Raw genomic sequence first — 21,070 nt, forward strand, 5'->3', positions numbered from 1 at the left:
TGTTGTAGGGCAAATCTGGAGTAGTATATAATCTCTGTTTTATTTTATTTAATTAATTAATTAATGAATTTATTTATTGTCTGAAAAAGTTTTGTTTCGTTATTGGAAAATATTTTGTTGGGTATAGAATTCTACCTTGATAGTTACTCTTTTTTTTTGGTAGAGAATTTTTGGTTGACAGTTTTTTTCCCCCTTCTGAGTAGTTTAAGAATGTGAGACTTTATTGTCTTCTGACTTACATTCTTTCTGATAAGAAGTTAGTTCTAATTCTTATTTTTGTTCTTCAGCTTGTACATCTTTATTACTTCATGCTGTTCCTTGGTGTGGGTTTCTTTTCTCTTTCTTTCTTTCTTTCTTTCTTTCTTTCTTTCTTTCTTTCTTTCTTTCTTTCTTTCTTTCTTTTTCCTTCCTTCCTTCCTTCCTTCCTTCCTTCCTTCCTTCCTTCCTTCCTTCCTTCCTTCCTTCCTCCTCTCCTCTCCTCTCCTCTCCCCTCCCCCCTCTCCCCTCCCCTCTCCTCCCCTCCCCTCCCCTCTCCTCCTCTTCTCTCCTTTCCTTTCCTTTCCCTGCTTGTATTTCATTGATCTTCTTGTTTTTGTGAATTTATACATTTCTGTGAATTTGAGAATTATTTCTTCAAACATTATTTCTGTCCACTCATCACTACATCATTTCTGGAACTGTTATCACACCAGATTAGACTGCCTTAATATTTTTCTACAGGTCCCAGGTTCATTGTTTTTCAGGATTTTTTGTTTGTTTGTTTGTGTTGCTTCATTTTGGATCGCTTTTATTTCCATATCTTAAGTTCACTGTTCTTTTCTCCTAAAGTGTCTAAATTGTGTTAATTCTACTCAATGTATTTTACATTCAGATATTATAGTTTCCATTTCCAGGGGTTCTGTTTGTGTCTTTCATTTCTCTCTTATCATGTTCATGTTTTCTTCAACATTACTGAACATATTTGAACATATTTGTGATAGCTTTTGAGACATTATTTTCAACTACTTTTATCTTCTGTGCTATTTCTGGGTCACCTTCTGTTGACTGATTTTTCTTCTTGTTGTGGGTTATATTTCCTTTGCCCTCTATGTTTGTTAATTTTTTTAAAAAGTATTTATTTATTCATGAGAGACAGAGAGGCAAAAATAATAAAAATATGAGAATGTGAATCATAATTAATTTTACATTTTGAGTTTATCACCTGTATCTGAACAAGATTGTTTCCTTAATTTTTCATCTGAAACTACCATACCACCTGTGGGTTCTTTAATTGAACTGCTAGTGACTAACCCTTGAGAAATACTGCTGTAGTATTTAAGAATACAGCCTTTGGTGTTAGACCTGTATCGTAGATCTTATACTTTTAATTTTTTTTTTAATGTTTGATAAGTAGTTGAGTGAAATATTGCACTTCATGATGAACTGCCCATTACTTGTAAGGTGAATCTATATTTTTAATTGAACTTTTTATTTTGAGATCATGTCAATTCACATACACTTGTAAGAAATAACAGAGTGATCCTGTGTACACTTTATGAAGTTTTCCCAAATGGTATTCTTGCAAAAATATATTATAATATTGCAACCTGGATGTTGACACTGGTGCAATTCACCGATCTTATTCAGGTTTCCTCATTTTCATTTGTATTTATTTGTGTGTGCATGTACGTGTATTGTGTACTTGTGTATGTGTTTAGTTCTGTGCAGTTTTATTGCATATTGTTTCATGTATCCACCACCACAGTCAAGATATAGAATAGTTATATCACCACAAGACTCCTTCACATTGCCCATTTAAACCACACCTACCACCCTTCCACTCTCACTCCCCTCCCGTCTCTCACCCTTCATAATCATTGATCTGTCCTCCATTTCTAGAATTCTGTTATTTCAAGAATGTTATAAAAATGAACCATTTACATTTAAGTTAATTTTGATATATTAGTGCCTTGGTCTGTTATTTTATTATTTATTTCTTCTCTGTTTCCTATTTCTTGTGCCTCTTTCTCTCTTTACTTGTTTCTACTGGGTTACTTGAACAATTTTTAGAATTCCATCTTGATTTACTTAATAGTATTCTTGAATGTATCTCTGTATAATTTTCTTAGTGGTTGCTCTACATATCGACTGGGGCACCTGAGTGGCTCAGTTGGTTAAGCATCCAACTCTTGATCTCAGCTCAGGGCTTAATCTCAGGGTCATGAGTTCAAGCCCCACATTGGGCTCCACACTGGGCATGTAGTCTACTTAAAAAATGTGTGTGTGTGCGTATATATATATATATATATATGTATATATATATATATATATATATATATATATATGTATATATATATATATGTATGCATACACATATTTATATTTATGTGTGTGTGACTTATCACAGTCTACTAGTATCAGCATTTTACCACTTCAGGTGAATTGTGGCAACCTTGCTTTCATTTACATCCCCTTACCTTTTCCACTTTTAAATATCATTGCTTTCAGTATTAGATGATGTTATAATTTTTTTCTTCATCAGATATGATTTATAAACCTCATAGAGGAGAAGGATAGTCTATTGTATGTAATCATATTTCTGCTGTGTTGTTCTTTCCTGATGGTCTGAGATTCCTTCTTCTTCTTCTTCTTTTTTTTTTTTTTTGAGAGAGGTGCATGAGTGGGGGGATGGGAGGGGCTGAGGGAGAGGGAGAGAGAGAATCCCAAGCATGGGGCTCAATCTTATGATCCTGAGATCATGACCTGAGCTGAGATCAAGAGTTAACCAACTGAGCCACCAAGGTGGCCCCTGAGATTCCTTCTTTAATTATTTCATTTGTTTAAATATTTTCCTTTAACCATTCTTTAAGGAGAGGGTCACATTTCAAAATTTTTTAGTTTTCTTTCTTTTCATCTAAGAGTCCTTTTTTCCATTTGATTCCTAAAGGATAGTTTTGCTAGAACAGAATTCATGCCTGACAGTTCTTGTTTTTCAGCACTTGAAAAATGTGCTACTTCCTTCAGGCTTTTATAGTTTCAGGTGAGAAATCCACAGTTATTCAGAATGATGTTGCCCTATAACTAATGTGTCATTTCTCTCTGGCTGCTTTCCAGATCTTTTTTTCTTTGTGTTTAGTTAATTATAAGTTTTCTTATGATGTATCATGGTGTGGATTTCTTTGAATTTATCTGATTTGGATTTCTCTAAGGTTCATGAACCCATAAGTTCGTGTCTTGTACAAATTTGGATGTTTTTAGTCATTGTTTCTTCAAATACTCTTTCATTTCCATTCTCCTTTTCTTCTTTTGGGATTTTAATGATATGAATGTTGAATCAACTGTTATTGTCCCAAAGCTTTCTGAGATTCTGTTGACTTTTTTTTCAGGCTGTTTTCTCTATTATACAGATTGGGCACGTTTTATTGATCTGTCCTCAAATTTACTGATTGTCAGCTCCACTCTATTATTGAGTCTGTATATATAGTTTTTGCTTATTATTGCATTTTTTCCCCCCTAAATTTCTTTGTTTCTTTCTTTTTTTGCTGAGATTTGTTATTTCAAAAGAACTTGCAATTGCTTGTTGAAATGTTTTTATCATGGCTACTTAAAAATGCTTGTCAGGTAGTATCAGCATCTCAGTGTTACTGTCACTTGATTGTTTTTTTTCATTCAGTTGTGATTTTACTGCTTCTCAGTATGACAAGTGATTTTTTGTTTTTAATTGTAACCTGGACATTTGGCTATTGTATTGGGAATCTTTGGGTCCCATTTAAATCTGTTTTAGCAGGCAGTCCCTGTTTAGGTTTATTCTTCAGGTCTTGTGGGATCTCTCCTTCCAGTCTTGATCTGGTGAGGAAGAGGAACTCTTTCCCTGTCTGCTTATTTTAAACAGTGTTTGCTGGGTCCCTCTTGCTGATCCTGCTAGGATCACCTGGGTTGTCCATAGGACTCCTGTTCAGTTTTGAGGAGGAATAAGGCTACCTGCGTTGCCTTTTCATTGCTTGGTTGAGCAGTTGAGAAATGTTGGGTTTGCATAGCCTTCTTCTGTTGGAGGGTAAGGAGACACCCATTCTGTAGTCCTGGAGTCTGTAACCAGTCTGCCTTTACACTTTTCAGATTTGTCTCTTGCACTATTTCCAGAGTCTGTTGTTGTACTTAGTGGGGAGGAGAGGAAGAAACGAGTCTATACCATTTTGTTCCACTTATCAACTTCTAAACTTTTAATGTGGTACTTTAGTTTTTCTAACTCTAGATTTCATCAGCTGTAAAGAAGAATATGCAATAGTAAACCTGTCAAAGGGTTATTATTAAATGAAATAATGAGGTGCTTCTTGAGACATAGTATATGTTCTATTAGATAATGATGCTACAGCTTATTGCAAAGTTGTTTATTGCATTATTGTTTTTAGGAACAAATTGAAACCCAAATGAGTCACGATGTAGAGTTATTTAAATAAGTTATGTATCATTAATAGAATGGAACTTAGGTGTTGAAAAATAATAAGTGGGTCATGGAAGAATGCCCCAGTTGTTTTAAGTGAAAAAATAGTTGTAAAATAGCATGATTTTTTGGTACAAGTATTTATAGGTGTAGATGCAGATGTTTGTAACTTAAATGTATTTTGTATGTGTGTAATAAAGTATTTAGAACAATATTCTGAAAATAGTCTGAACATAACAAATTGTGAAAAATACCTCTAGATAGTGGGTTGGGAGAGAAGGTAATATTCACTTTTACATTAAAGACCTCCTTTATTTTTTTGGTAAGAAGCATGTTCATCTTTATTAAAAAGAGAATGAATAAAAATATGAAAACTGTCAATTGGGCTATATGAGTAGAACTTTAATAAGTGGTTAAAGAGTATTAATCAAATTATTTCTGATAAGTTATTATTAATGTCATTTTTTAGAAATTACCTCTAAAATATAATACTCATTAGTTACAAGTGTGCTTTGAAATTTCTTCACATATGTTTAGTTTTATCAAAATAAAATTGGCTTAGTGACTCCTTTTGATACTTCTATATTTTATGACCATTAGAAGTATCACTTTCTTCACTACTTTAGAATTATGTAAAAGTGAACAATTTTTAAGATCACTTTTATTTTCTGTTACTTGACTTGAGTATTTTCAGTTGAGCTGCCTACTATGCTAAAGTTTAGATGACTAGTTAGAGGGAAGATGGAGGTGTGGTTTGGGTGGATACCTAAAGACCAATGACAGATTTCTATATAGTTACTCTTTATAATCTAAATTTTCTAAGGCAAGGATCTGTGTTTTGTTCATCTGCATGTTCTTAAAAGCATGTCTTGCATATGATTGATGGTCATATCAATTTGAGTTTGCAGTAAGAAATGAGTCCCTTTTAGATATACCAAGCAGAATGGGATTTAATATAGGGAGTTAGTTACAAGAGTATTAGAGACAGCAAAATGAGGGGATCACCCAGAAACCTGGAAGCTGCTACACACTCAGGCTGAAGCCCAAGACCACATTTGTCACTGAGCTACTCTAGGGGCCGCTGCTGTCACTGAGCAGGCACTAACCTGCTGCTGTTGCTGTGTGGTCATCGCTGCTCTTATCCACTGTAGTCCCCTGCATGGTCCTGCTGCTAGAGATGAAGGTAGAACGTCTTCGTTACTCTCACCTTCTAATCTCTCACCAGTACTCCCCTTGGTGGAACCTATTAGTTGATACAGCTGTCAAGGAAGTCCTGAAAATTCAGTGTTTAGGTTTTCATTCTTCTCTGTAGAAGGGAAAGTGAGGCTTATAACCAAGAGTTGAAGGACCAGCATGGGCTAAAAATTGCTAAGGGTGGGGATCATATCTTTTTTAATCTTTGCTGTATCAGTGACTAATTCAGAGCTTGTCACATAGTAGGCTTTCTTTAAACTATTTGTTAAGTCTTTTTCTCAGGGCTATTTACAAATACAGAAATTTATGTGAGAATAAAGTTTTCCTTTTTCTGTTGCACATCCAAAAATTTGGCATTTTCAATATTTCAGAGTTTAATTGACAGAAAGACCAGTCTTACTCAACTTCAATCTCTAACATCTAACATAGTAACTAGCATGTATTTAATAATTGTTTTTTGATTAAATGAATATTAGTTATACTTAATTTACTCATAAAATGTGCTGTTAGAATTTACTTATTAGTAGTTTGGTGATATATTAGTTATATTTTTAAGTACTCTTTGAAGTTCATGATTTATCTTCTTTCTCTTACAGCATCAAACACTTGGCTTGTTCCAGAAACTAAAGGAGCTATTGTTCAAGGTGGATATGGCCATACCAGTGTGTATGATGAAATAACAAAGTCCATTTATGTTCATGGAGGCTATAAAGCATTACCAGGCAATAAATATGGATTGGTAGATGATCTTTATAAGTATGAAGTTAACACTAAGACTTGGTGAGTAGATTGGGTAAAAGTATGATGAGAAACTTTGTCACAGTTATATTTTATGTTCGTATAATAGTGGTGTTTATTGAATATTTTCAGGGAAGCATTCTTGTCCTTTTCCCCTGTTTATTTCAACTAATTCTCTTGTACAGCAAAGGCACAAAATAACACATTTTCTATGTATTCATTATCACTGTAAGTGATTGACTTTAAAATGTTTTCTGATTACATAGATATACTATTCTGTATGCATTACTTGTAAGTGCTGATCTCATGTTCAATTCAGATGAGCAAATTTGCTTACCAATGTAACTTTGAGCTTTGATATTTTCTGCTCTGTGATTTTTTTCTTTGCATTCATATTTTAATGTCATTTGTAAATTTTAAAAGCATTTCTTCAGTTTCATCATCTAATTTCCTATGAAATGCAAAGCTTGTGCATTTAGGTATTTTTTATTTTGTTGATTTTTATTGTTGTTATAAACAGTGTTACATTGTACATCTTGTACTGGTTTTCTCATGCAGATATGCGAGAGTTTTTGTAGGGCATATAGTTAAAAGTGAAATTGTTGTGTCTGAGGATATTTGTATCCTCAACTTTACTACGTGTTGCCCAGTTGCACTCCAAGTCACTGTGGTAATGTATACTTCCACCAGCTAGATGTGAATGTCCCTGTTTCTTCATATTACCACCAACATTTGGTAATTGTGAGGCTATTTTCCTCTTGTACTTGCAATGGATTTCCTTGGTATCTTAATGATATTTATTGTGCATATCCAGATCACTATTGTGACTAGGCATCTTTTTATGTGTTCATTTGCCACTTGTGTTTCCTATTTAGTAAATTGCCTATTTATAACCATAATGTTCTCTTTTATGTTGAAATATCATTAATTTTTCACTTATTATTTTTTTCTACATGTATGCGTTTTAAAATAGAATTTTTTTTAATAGAATTTTTGTTGTACTCAAATATTTACCTTTGTAAAACCTGGGAAATGATTCTGTTGTTGTTTTAAGACATTACACATTCTTTTAAACTCTTATCATGAAATTACTTTATGCATTGAATAAAATACAGTTTTTCACCAAATTCTGATTTGTTCTACCCCCTTCACTTTCAAACATACATTCTAATTTTTATTTTATTTGAAAAAGAAAGATGGATTAAAAAAAGATAAGACATTTCCTTTGGATGATTTGGTAATTTTTATTTTGTCTAATCAATACATTATTATTCTTTATATTTTTATAAATATTAAAACCAGTATATCACTTTTTTCTTTTATATAATTTATGCATTGCATTTTATTTTCTATTTTAACATTTCTAACTTTTCCTCTTTGACTTTTTGTTCTGATAGCAAGAGGAACTGTGATTTAGTGATTAAGGCACTGTAAATCTGCTTAACATATTTTTGAGATGTGAATGGATAAGAGAACTATGGGTATTATTTGAATGAATTCAAAATAAGAGTTACTTGTTGCTCACCACTTGAATGGGATTTGCTCAGATTTTAACACGTTTCCCTTCCTGAAAATTTCCCATAGTGAACTTTTGCGTAGAAGAATGTAATTATCAATCTTGGCAATTTTAGTATATGTGCAAATAACATTGGATACTTATCCCTTAGAATTTATTAAAATAATTTGCAAATTATTTTTAGTACCTTATTAGAAATATATTATAGATGCATGTGATACTTTACTGTTTTACTGGTTTCTGTGTTTTTAAAAAATATCAGTAAAATTATTAGTGAGTACTAAAATATTTTTCTATTACTTTTAGTGTTTTGATACTTCTTGTTAGCTTAATTTTAAAGTTTGCTATCCTATAGCAATTAAAGTACGTATAAGGTTTATTTGTCAAATGTGATGTAATTTAAAAATGTCACTAATATATATCCATTATACAGATTGATTTTAAGTTTTTACCACCTCAGAACCGGCTTTATTTTTTAGTAGATACAGTTTAGTAGATGGGCTACTTCGTTGAAGATTAGTAAATGTGTGTTTGGAGGAATTCTTTTTCATTGGCGTAATGGATTATCTTGGAATATTATTTCCACTGAGAAAAATTAGGAATTACATCTTTTTAGGCATCTGAGAACTACTAAAAGCAGTGAGAATCTGTGGGTCAAGATCTAGGATAGGTGGAATGTCAAGGAAGGTAAAATTGGCATTTTGTGAAACTATTTTCCTTTAGAGGATAATAAATCCTGAAAGCTGTTTAAGAGCTTTTGTCAATTGGGGCGCCTGTCAATTGGGGCTCAGTCATTAAGCGTCTGCCTTCGGCTCAGGTCATGATCCCAGGGTCCTGGGATGGAGCCCCACATCTGGCTCCCTGCTCGGTGAGAAGCCTGCTTCTTCCTATCCTGCTCCCCCTGCTTGTGTTCCCTCTCTCGCTGTGTCTCTCTCTGTCATATAAATAAATAAAATCTTAAAAAAAAAAAAAGAGCTTTTGTCAATTAATACAGAGGACCTAAATTGGATTTCCAAGTGTGCTGACAAAGATAGACTTTGCTACACACTTAAGGATTTGGTTTACTCCCTGAAGTTCTAAGCCTACTAGTGTGGATAAATCCACTTTGAATCATTGGATTATGGTGATCTGCCCATAGACTAAGTAGCTGGCAGAACAAAAGTAAATCCTCTCTTGAGGAAGGTAATATCACATAGAGCCTCAAATTATTTCTTCAGAAAACATATGCAATATCTGATACAAAATAAAACAATGATAAGTCTTAGAAAAAGACAAGGTATGAAAAAACAGCCATTAGAAGCATAGCTATAGGATAGTGGTGTTTTCAGACAGAAACTTTAAAATAAAAGGTAGAAAATATTAGGAGACAAGTGGAAACTTTTACAAAGAATCAAATGGAAATTATAGAAATGAAGAATACATTAAATGAATTAAGAATTCCTTAGATGGGTTTAACAACCAGTTAGACACAGCTGAGGAGGGATTAATGAAATGGATGATCATACTGTATGGTGACTAACAGCATAATAAAATTAAAAAAAATAAAATGCAAAAAAAAAAAAAGAAATATCATGGTAAAACTAATGAAAATCCAAACATGAAGAAAATTTAAAAGCAGCCAAAGGGAAAAAAGTCATACTCTCTTTAAAGGAAAAACATTAAGACTGACAGTGATTCTTTTTTTCTTTTCTTTCTTTCTTTCTTTCTCTCTTCTTTTTTTTTTTTTTTTAAGATTTTATTTATTTGACAGAGAGAGACACAGCGAGAGAGGGAACACAAGCAGGGGGAGTGGAAGCGGGAGAAGCAAGCTCTCTGCTGAGCAGAGAGCCCGATGCAGGGCTAGATCCCAGGATCCCCAGGATCATGACCTGAGCCAAAGGCAGACGCCTAACGACTGAGCCACCCAGGCGCCCTCTCTCTCTTCTTGCTTTTATTTATTTATTTGGGGGAGAGAGAGAGCATGAGCTGGGGAAGGGACAGAGGGAGAGGGAGAAGCAGACCTCCCTGCAGCACCCTGGGATCGTGACCTGAGCCAAAGGCAGATGCTTAACTGACTGAGCTACTAGACTAACAACTGATTTCTTAACTGAAAAAAATGAAATCTAGAAAACAGTGTCTTCAAATTGCTGAAAGGAAATAGTCATCAACCTAAAATTTTGCACTCAGTGAAAGATCTTTAAAAAATGAAAGCAAAATAAGGATATTTTTCAGAGAAACAAGAATTAAAAGAATTTGACAAGAGCAGACCTCCAGTAAAGGAGATACTAAATAAAGGAAATGCTATTAAAGTAAAAGAAAAATGTTCCCAGATACCGGAAGGAATAGAGAACGTAAGGGTAAATTTAAGTAATTATTTATTATTTTAAACTATAAAAGTAATAGAGGCTTAAATGGATAAAAAATTTGAATGCATGATAATATCAGCTCATAAGTCAAGAAGAAGGGTAAATGATGTTCAAAATACTAAGGTTTTTGTTACATGTGGGAATTAATAAGAGAACTAATTCATAGTAGACATTAATAACTAAGGATTTATATTGTAATCATTAGGCAACAAAAATAAAAATAGAACTTCGTATCTAACAAGCTAATAGAAAGGAAAATAAGAATACTACGTAATGGATTTGGAAGAAGACAAGAAAAGAATGGAAAAGGACAAAGTCTAGTTGGGATACATATAAAGGAAGTAGGAAATGTATTTAACTCCAGATATGTCAATAATTACTCTAAATATAAGGGAATAAATATTCTAAATTACACTAATGTAAGAGACTAAATATTTCAATCAAAAGCTAAGGATTTTTTGGACTTGGTATAAAGCAAAACCATGTGCTGCTTAGAAGAGGTACAAAAGTCTAAAAATATTTGGAAAAACAGAAAGTAAAAGAATGGAAAAAAGATACACAATTGCTAAACAAAAGAAAGTTGGTATAGCTTTACCAATACCAGACATGTAAGAATTTAAGTCAGGTATCTACCTGGAAGATATAACAGTGAATTTATATGTACCTTATGTGTTAAATAAAGCAAAAAAATGACAGAATAAAAGGGGACAAATTATATTGGGATGTTTTTAATCCAATTGTCTTGGGAACTGATAGCATAAGGAGACAAAAAGCAAAAAACAGAAAAGATATGAATGATTTCAGCAGCATAATTAATAATTTTGTGTTCTTTGGTATTTGAGAGCATATTATCTTATGACTGCAGAATATACACTGTTTTCAAGTACATTTGGAACATTTTCCAAAATTTACTATATGCTGTGTTTTAATGCAAGTCTCAACAAATTTTTTAAAAAGGTTCAAATTATACAAAATAATTGAGCACAATGAAATGAACATAGAAGTAACTAGAAAAACCCTAAGATGTCTGGAACTAATAAATTTCTTAAAACTAATTGGTCAAAGAAATTATATTGAAAATTAGAAAATATTTTGTACTGAATGATGACAGATCAGAATGTGTATGATGCCACCAAGAGGGACAGTTATAACTTTAAGTGCATTATTTAGAAAAGATTTTTATTTTTATTTTATTTTTTTTAAAGATTTTATTTATTTGACAGAGAGAGACCCAGCGAGAGAGGGAACACAAGCAGGGGGAGTGGGAGAGGGAGAAGCAGGCTCCCCGCAGAGCAGGGAGCCCGATGTGGGACTCGATCCCAGGACCCTGGGATCATGACCTGAGCTGAAGGCAGACGCTTAATGACTGAGCCACCCAGGCGCCCCTAGAAAAGATTTTTAAAAAGCCTGAGAATCAGTGGTATAAACATAATCTCAAGAAATTAGAAAAAGGATAGCAGATTAGTCCCAAAAGTAGAAAATGTAAATAAAGATAGGAAAAAGGAAGAGAATATGAGATAACATAAATTAACAAAATACAAGAGAAACATGATAAAGATGATCCGTATAGTTACCAAAAATCAACAAAGTTGGTTGTTTGGAAAACGGTAACTTTTTTAAAAGCAATACAATTTATGTTACCGTAGGAACGTTAACACCTATGGAGTAAATGCAATGGCATGTATCCAGGAATTTTACACAGAAAATTATAAAACCTTATTTAAGTGAGAAATAAATAAGATAAATGGAAGTTACATTATGATAATTGTAATAAAAATTGAATAGTATATAGATGTCTTTTTTTTTTTAAGATTTTATTTATTTATTTGAGAGAGAGCATGCGTGCGTGCACTTGCATGAGCTGGGGCCGGGCGGGGTGGGGCGGGGATGTGAGGAGCAAAGGGAGAGGGAGAGAGACAAGCAGATTCCTTGCTGAGCAGGGAGCTGGATGCAGGGCTTGATCCCAGGACTCCAAGATCATGATGTGAGCCAAAGGCAGACGCTTAACTGCCTGAGCCACCCAGGCACCCCTGTAGAGATGTCTGTTTTGCGCAAATTGATCTGTAAACTTAATGTAATCCCAAACAAAATTATAGCAAGTATTTTTTTAAAAGTTGACATGCATATTCCGAAATTTATATGAAAATGCAAATGACAACCATAGCTGAAACAAAGTTTAAGAAGAACAAAGCTAGAGGACTTCTCTACCAGATCTCATGATTTTGAAGCTATAGTAATTAAGTGTTGTTGCAAAGATAGGAAAGTAGACCAATGTGGCAAATAGGAGTTCCATAGGCAGACCTACACATTTGTGGACATTTAATTTATGACACAGTTGAACTACAGAACTGTTTTTATGATAAATTATTGTGGGCCAGTAAGATATACAATTGAAAAAAATGAATATTGGGCCCTACTTCACGCCATACACAAAAATTAGTTTCAGATCAATTGTGGATCCAAATATGGAAGGTAAAATAGTAAGTATTGTACAAGATGACACAGGCAAATATCTTTATATCATTGGTAAAGAAAGACTTCTAAGGTAAATTTAAATACTTTCTTTTTTTTAAGATTTTATTTATTCATTTGACAGAGAGAGCACAAGCAGGGGGAGGTGCAGAGGCAGAGGGAGAAGCAGGCTCCCCACTGAGCAGGGAGCCCGATGCGGGCCTCAATCCCAGGACCCTGGGATCATGATCTGAGTGAAGGCAGCCACTTAACTGACTGAGCCACCCAAGCGCCCCTTAAATATTTATTATTTAAATACTATTAATAAATGAGAAGTGATACACTGAATTATGTATGTTTAAAAATATCTAAAAATAAGAAGGTGAAAAGGCAAGCTGCATTGGGGGAGGTATTTCCAACACAGGAAGCCAACAAAGGTCTCTCTCTTCCTGAAAATATAGGGAAGCACTACAAATCAATAAGAAAATGTCAGATAACTCAATAGAAAATGTGTAAGAGTCTTGAACAGGTACTTCACAAAAATAGATATTTGGGTGGCCAAAATACATATTAAAATGTGCTCAACTTTATTAGTCCCTAGGACAATTTAAATTAAGACAACATTGACATACCACCACCACACATCCACTGAAATGGCTAAAATTTACCAGACTGCTAATATCAAATGTGTATAAACTGGTTTGAATTACTCTGAAAAAATCTTTTGACAGTTTCTGCTAAATATGAATACACTTGCACTCAGAATGTATGAATCCTCTGAAATAGTTATTCTAGTTATATATCCAACAAATGCATATATTGTGCACTGTAGTCATATAGAATAGTATTCATGACAGCTTATTTATAATAATCAATAATTGGAAACAGGTGAAATATCTGTCATCGGTTCAAATGGATAAGTTATATGTTCTTACAATGGAATGCTATGCAATAATGAAAATGAAAGAATCATCTCTGTATGCATTCATGCAGTTGTATCTCACCAAAATAATGTTGACCAAAAGAAGTCAGACACAAGAATATAATATGATTCCACTTAAATGAAGTTAACACTAAGAAAAATTAATCTATGGTCTTAGAAATTGTAACTGGGATTGTCTTAGTCTAAGAAGAATTAAGTAGTGATTGGGATGAGCAACAGGGAAGCTTCTGGAGTGGTTACACATATATGTTCACTTTGTGATAACTCATTGAACTTATACCCTTAAAATATGTATACTTTTTGGTATGTATGTTGCAGGTCATAAAAGTTTATTTAAAAATAGAAATCTGTATTTGATTTGACTTCATAGGTTTAATATTATATGCTTATGGTTTATAATAACTGGAATAATAAAAAAGGGTCAATTTTAAAAAAAATTATTTATTTATTTGTCAGAGAGAGAGAGCCCAAGCAGGGGGAATGGCAAGCAGAGGGAGAAGCAGGCTCCCCGCCGAGTAAGGAGCCTGATGTGGGACTTGATCCTAGGGCCCTGGGATCACGACCTGAGTCAAGGCAGACATTTAACCGACTGAGCCACCCAGGAGTCCCGAGAGGGTCAATTTTTAATATATAGTTACCAAAATACATTTTTTTTTTTGCCATTGTTAGAAGAGGATTGAGACATAAAAGTTCTGATACACCCAAAGCCATGGCTGCTACCCCACTACTTCAGGACGAGTTGAGTCTGGTTTCTTTACATTAAGAATAAAGGAGAACAAACATCCTGTATTTATAGGAATTCTCATTTCTCAGAAATGATTCCTTTTATGTTGTTGGAATGTACTATTCATTGGCATCATCATTTAAGAGATTTAAAACTTTGCTGTAATGATTTTGGGTACTAGGGCCATTGTGGTCTTGATTTCTTAGCCTTGTTAGATACGATATCTCATAACATGCTTTGCACATACATGTTTGTAGAACTTACAGGAGGAGGCTTGTCTGTGGTAGTGGAAACCTCAGATTTTCTAGACATCTTGTTGAGGTCGTTTCCTCTACTGCTGTGTTCTTTTAACCTGTGAAAAAGCCCAATAAGTTTTAACACATAAGGAACATATTAAACATTATTATTTACAACTTACAGCTGTAATGATCAACTAAGTAATTTTTTTTTCATTTTTTTCAAGTGGAAGAAAACAGATTTCAGCTATAATTCTAGAAATATTAAAAGGTTACGTATAAGTCTAATGATAATGCTTCTGTGGTACTATATTAATTCTGCACTTTAAAAAAATCTTTAAAAAAAAAAAATCTTTGAAATTATGTTTACCTAAAACGTGTTTTTATAGTGATGCTACGTCTGATTGCATAAAATGAGTTATTTTACATTCTTAAATTTGATATAATGTGAGTTATTTTTACATTGAAGGATTCAAAACTATTTTATTAAATTATTGAGTTTTTGTGATTTCTCTAAAATTTTAGCTGTCAGGTTTTGGAAAGTGATACAGGACAATTTTATAAATGTTATTAGTTAACTTTTAGTGAATATTGATGAACATGACATTCATGGTGTTCATCCTTGCTTATTTCTCTTCATGATGAATATCTGAAATCTTTTCAACAAAATTGTTGACTCTGTATCAAGTACTGTGTTGGGAATAATTTTAAGATATTCTCAGTAAGGAAGACAGATAGTGTAAAATTTTATGGTTCATGTATATTTGGGAAGTAATAGAAATACACATATATATGTATAAAGAAATAGTATAGCAGATTTATTAAAATGAACAAAATACATAGGCAAAAAGATTTTTGTCTTTATAAACATCATAATACGTTACGGGATTTGGAATTTCCTTTTAAGGTAATTTTGAGATGTGTAGTACTTACTTTTTTCCTAGTGCTCTTTTATAAACTGGGAAATATTGCATATGGTATCTGAAAGCATACGTTTATAGTTTTACAATAATAATGAAGTAAATACCTTCTCTACCTGAGCTACGTAAGAGGACATTACAGTACCCCCATCATGTGTGACTCCATGATGGCATTCCCTTCATTATCCCTGAAAGAGATAAGCATTATCCTTTTTTTTTTTTAAAGATTTTATTTATTTATTTGAGAGAGAGAGAATGAGAGAGAGCAAGTACATGAGAGGGGGGAGGGTCAGAGGGAGAAGCAGACCCCCTGCCGAGCAGGGAGCCCGATGTGGGACTCGATCCAGGGACTCCAGGATCATGACCTGAGCCGAAGGCAGTCGCTTAACCAACTGAGCCACCCAGGCGCCCGAGATAAGCATTATTCTTAATATTGTGTTAATTATTTCCTTGCTTTCCATTGTTTTTTTATATGTATTTGCAAGCAAATCACTCATTTAGTTTGTCTGTTTCTGAATTTTGCATCTATTATTAAACATTGTATGCTTTCCTTAGAGATCTTTTTTTAAAATCAAATTTATGTGTTAGAGATATATTTTAATGGGGGAGGTAGATAATAAAAATGGAAATAAATAAAATGTGTTTAAATGGTAATAAGTTCTATGGAGGAAACAGAAAGAATGGAAAGAGGATGAGTTTTAGGTTGCTGCATTTAAATAGGGTAGTGAGAGAAGACATCACGAGGACCATATGTGAGGAAAGACCTGAAAGAGGTTAGAGAGGGATCCATGTCAGAATCTGAGGGGCAAGTGGAAAGGTAGTGCAAAAACCTTGAAATGGGAATATGCTTATCATTTGGAATAGCAAGGTGGCCAGTATAGCTGGAGTAAAGGGTCTTAGAGTGGGTTGGGTGAAATGGTGGAAAATGACCTTAAAGTGGTAATTGGGAACACTGTCACATAGTCATTGAGCTCAGTATAAGGATTTTGACTTTAATACCAATATGGGAAGCCATTGGAGGGTTTTGAATAGAGATGTGAGATGTTCTGCCTTAGGTTTTTACGGGATCACTTTGGCTGCTGTGTTGTGATTATGATGCAAGAGCAGAAGCAAGAATACCATTTAGGAGGTTATTGTAGTAATCTAAGAAACAGATGATAGCATCTGGGACCAAGGAGGCAATGTGTAAATGATGATGATTGGTTGGATTCTGAATATATTTTGAAGGTAGAGCCAAGAGAGATTGCATAGACTAAGGGATTGGAAATAGATTGGAAGAGAGAACAAGTGAAAGAGGAATTAGGTTTTTGGCCTGAAGACCTGAAAGCATGGAGTCGGCATTAATGGAGATGATGAATTTTGTGAGAGGGCTAAGTTCGGTGTAGAGGAAGATTAGAAGCTCAGTGTTAGATATATTTAATTTGAGATAGAGACTACACATCCTAGTGGATATGTTAAATAGGTGGCTAGATATCGGAGTTTGGGCATCTGGACACTAATTTTCTGGCCAGAGAAGTAAAGATAAATAATCAGAAAAGGAGACAGAATGAGCAGTTAATGACTCAGCAGGAAAACCAGGGAAGTATATGTTCTAGAAGCCAAGAGTGTGTTTCAAATGAGGGAGAAAGTTTGTCACCCATCAGAAGCTGCTGATGGGTGAAGTAATACAAGAATTGAGAAATGTGCATGGGATCAGGCAAACTGGAGTTTTTTGGTGATATAAGTTCCACTGGAGTGGTAGAATGAAATTCTGATTAGCATGGATTCTAGGCAGGATGGAAGAGGATTTGGAGAAAAGTACTGGTAAATTTTCTGCGGAGTTTCATTTAAAGGGAGAGAGAGAAATAGGGTAATGGTGGGTAAAGGAGGTGGGGACAAAAGAGTTTTTTTTTTTTTTTTAAGTTTGGAGAAATATTTGTTTTTTGGCTTATAGGGAAGATCAATAAGATATACAACAAACAAACAAACAAACAAACAAAACAACCCAATTATGCCAGAGGGAAGAATTTGCTAGAGGGAATTACTTAGAACAAGTAGCTGTGGGATCTAGTGAACACAAATAGTGAGGATAGCTTTTAGGAGCATAGACATTTTATCATAGGAATAGGAGAAAAGGCAGGTCATATGAATATGGTTGCAAGCAAATGGGTAGAGGTGGTGAGAACTTGTGAAGATTTTGATTCTTTTTTATTCTTAATGAAATAGAAAGTGAAGATATCAGTTGGGAGAGAATGGGGGATATTTAGGAGGGTGGAGGAATGGGCAAAATGGATGAGGGGAAGTGGGAGATACAGGCTTTCTGTTATGGAGTGTATAAGTCTATGGAAATAAAAAGTACAGCATAGGGAATATAGTCAATGCTATTGTAATAATGTTGTTCAGTGACAAATGGTAGCCACACTTGTGGTGAGCATAGCATAAGGTATAGAGCTGTTGAACCACTGTGTTACACACCTGAAACGAATGTAATGTTTTGTGTTAATTATACTAAAAAAAAAGAATTGGGGATATTTATTAGAGGTTTGAGGTTTGAGGAGAGAAGATGAAGTATGAAATGATCATTTAGGAGGAGAGTAGGGAAGTATGGTAGAATTGCTGGCAGAGTTGTAGTCTTGTGTGAGAGATACGTAATGTGTGAAAATAGATCATTTTTATATTTTCTTTTCTATGGATTGTATTTGGAATGTACCAAATTTTGCTATTATGAACAATTATAATATATATGTTCTTATTTAGTCTTCTCTTGTTTCATATACAGGTTTCTCTAAGCTATTTCCTTAGTATTATAAATGCTTGGTCATAGGCAATGTCATGCTCAATTTTACCCAACTATACTTCAACATCATTTTACTAATTTATACTCTTACCAGTCGTGAGTGGGAGTTTCCAGTTCTCTACAATTTCTCCAAAATGTGGTGTTTGAGTTTTAAAATAAATTTTGTCAAAATGATGGGTATGAAATGGTGTCCCCATTTGGTTTTCATTTGCATTTCCCTGATTACTAATGAGGTGGAACATCTTTTCATGTTTATTGTCTGTATATTTCTTCTTCTTGTTTTGTCATATTGGTTTTTTTGTGTATCCTTCTTTTTGATATTAATCCTTTGTTAGTTTTATACTTTGCAAACCTGCTCTCTCCCAGATTGTGGATTTTCATTCTGCTCTTTGTATGATGTTGTTTAATGAACGGAACTTTTTTTTTTTTTTTTAGGTTCTATTTTTTTTTATTCTTATGTTAATCCCCATACATTACATCATTAGTTTTAGATGAAGTGTTCCATGATTCATTGTCTGTGAATAACACCCAGTGCTCCATGCAGAACGTGCCCTCCTCAATACCCACCACCAGGCTAACCCATCCTCCCACCCCCCTCCCCTCTAGAACCCTGTTTGTTTTTCAGAGTCCATCGTCTCTCATGGTTCGATGAACGGAACTTTTTAATTTAAATATAGAAATGATCAATCTTTCATGGGTTATATTTTGTGTTTTGCATAAATAATAATTCCCTACCTCAATATTTTCTATATCTCCTACCATCATTTTATAGTTTTGCCCCTCACATTTAGTTTTAATCCAACTGGGTAGGGATCCTTTTTTTTTTTTTTTTTTTAATGTGGATATCTATTTGTCCCAGACCATTCCTTTAATTGTCTGTAATACTAATAAATATTTGTTAGAATTATTGCTAGGTGTTTGATATTTTTTATACTTTTCTAAATGCTATCTCTATTAGTTTTCGAAGGGTGAGATAACAAATTGTCACAAATTTATCCTCTCACAATTCTGTAGGCTAGACGTCAGAATGGAAATCAAGGTGTCAGCTGGGCCATACTTTCTCTAAAGGCTCTGGGGAAAAATCCTCTTACCTCTTCTAGCATCTGGTAACTCTGGGCAATCGTGGGTGTTCTTTGGTTGTAACTGCATTCATCCACTCTAATCTCTGCCTCTGTCTTCCCATTGCCTTCTTCCTGTGTGTGTGTGTGTGTTTTCTAATGGCCTTCTTATAAAGACATCAATCACTGGACTTAGGGCCCACTCTAATCTGGTGAGACCTCATTTTACTTAGCTAATTAAGTCTGCAAACACTATTTCCAAATAAGGCCTCATTCTGAGGTCGAGGTAGACATGAGTTTTGGGAGATGCTATTCAACCAGTATATTATGTTTTTATTTCTTTTGGGGCTGATATACGGAGATGCAGTTTTTTATATTACTTTTATGTCTAACAACTTGCTGTATTTTAATAACTTATGTGTAGATATTTTTCAGTTTTTTATAATAGATGATCAGATTATATGCAAATAATGGTAGTTTTGTTTCTCCCTTTCTGGGTCTTACAGCTTTTAATTTTTCTTACCTTATCATTTCAGCAACAACCTCCAGTTCAGTGTTGAATAGAAGTTAACAGGCATCCATTATTAGTTCTGAGCTTTAATGAAATGTTTTTGGTGTTTCTCCAGTAAGAATGATGTTCACTGTGGGTTTTGTAGATGTTGTTAAGAGCCTTTTTTTTCCTGGTTTGCTAATGGTTTATATCATGAATGAATGGATTTTATCAAAGGTATTTTGGGGGGGGATGATTATCTGATTTTTCTACTAAATAATTTACTGTGGGTAATTATTTTAATTATGTTATTATTAACCTAATTTGGGTTGAGTCAAATTTGGTCAATATGTATTATTTTTTGGCTTACTAACATTTTGATAAGCATTTTTGCACTGATATCAGTAGATTTGCATGTGGTTTTCTTGCATATTCTTGTCAGCTGTCTGGTGGTAAGGTTATGTGGGGTGCATAAAATGGGTTGGGGACTATTCCTTTTTATACTTTGGAACAGTATGTGTAAGACTGGGAGTATTTTTTCCTGAATATTTTATGGTGATAACCTTCAAATCAAGTGTTAGAAAACAACTTTATGTTTAGAATTTAGGTACTAAGTCCAACATATGTAATGGTTATAAACCTATTTAGATGCTGTAATTAATTCTTAAGTTTTGATGAGATATATTTTTAGGAATTTATCCAAGAAATCAATGTCTTCTGTTGAATTGTTATAGAGGTGTTCATTATGTTCATTTAGAATCTTTAATATCAGCAGCATTTGTAGTTATGTTCCCTTTTAATTATTTTTAAGCACTATCTGCAACTATCTACTTAATAACCATCTATTATCTATCATTTATTATTTTTTTCTCAACTAAGAGTGAGTTGTTGACATGATGCCCTTTAAATCTAAATATTTTTATATGTATTTACTAAAAAACAAGGACATTCTCTCCCATAACCATAATGTAGGTATCAAATTTAGGAAATAACATTAATAGAATTTATAATCTAATTTACACATTTTATTTATCTTTCCCAATGGTCCTATTATCTTTTATTAAAAAGATAACACTTTTTTTATTGCTGAATTTGATTTCTTAATAAATTTTGCATGTATGTTCACATGTGAAATTGCCTGTGGTTTTCCCTTCTTACAGTATCCTGCTTAGGTTTTGATATTTTTTTCCTTGCCAGGTTTGGATATCCTTTCCCGATCCAGGATTATATCTAAAATCATACATGCATTTAGTGGTCAT

General features: G+C 33.6%; 1 protein-coding gene across 1 annotated transcript in view; it reads left to right on the forward strand.

Moving 5' to 3' along the window:
* The window catches only part of ATRNL1 (attractin like 1), an 814,868-nt gene that overhangs the window by 96,603 nt on the left and 697,195 nt on the right, over nt 1–21,070 (forward strand). Inside the window, exon 9 of the mRNA XM_021699729.1 lies at nt 6,211–6,394. Coding sequence (XP_021555404.1) covers nt 6,211–6,394 — 184 coding nt within the window. The remainder of the gene's footprint in view (nt 1–6,210; nt 6,395–21,070) is intronic.

The sequence above is a fragment of the Neomonachus schauinslandi genome, chromosome 6 (genome assembly GCF_002201575.2).
Source record: "Neomonachus schauinslandi chromosome 6, ASM220157v2, whole genome shotgun sequence".
NCBI classification, from domain to species: Eukaryota; Metazoa; Chordata; class Mammalia; order Carnivora; family Phocidae; genus Neomonachus; species Neomonachus schauinslandi.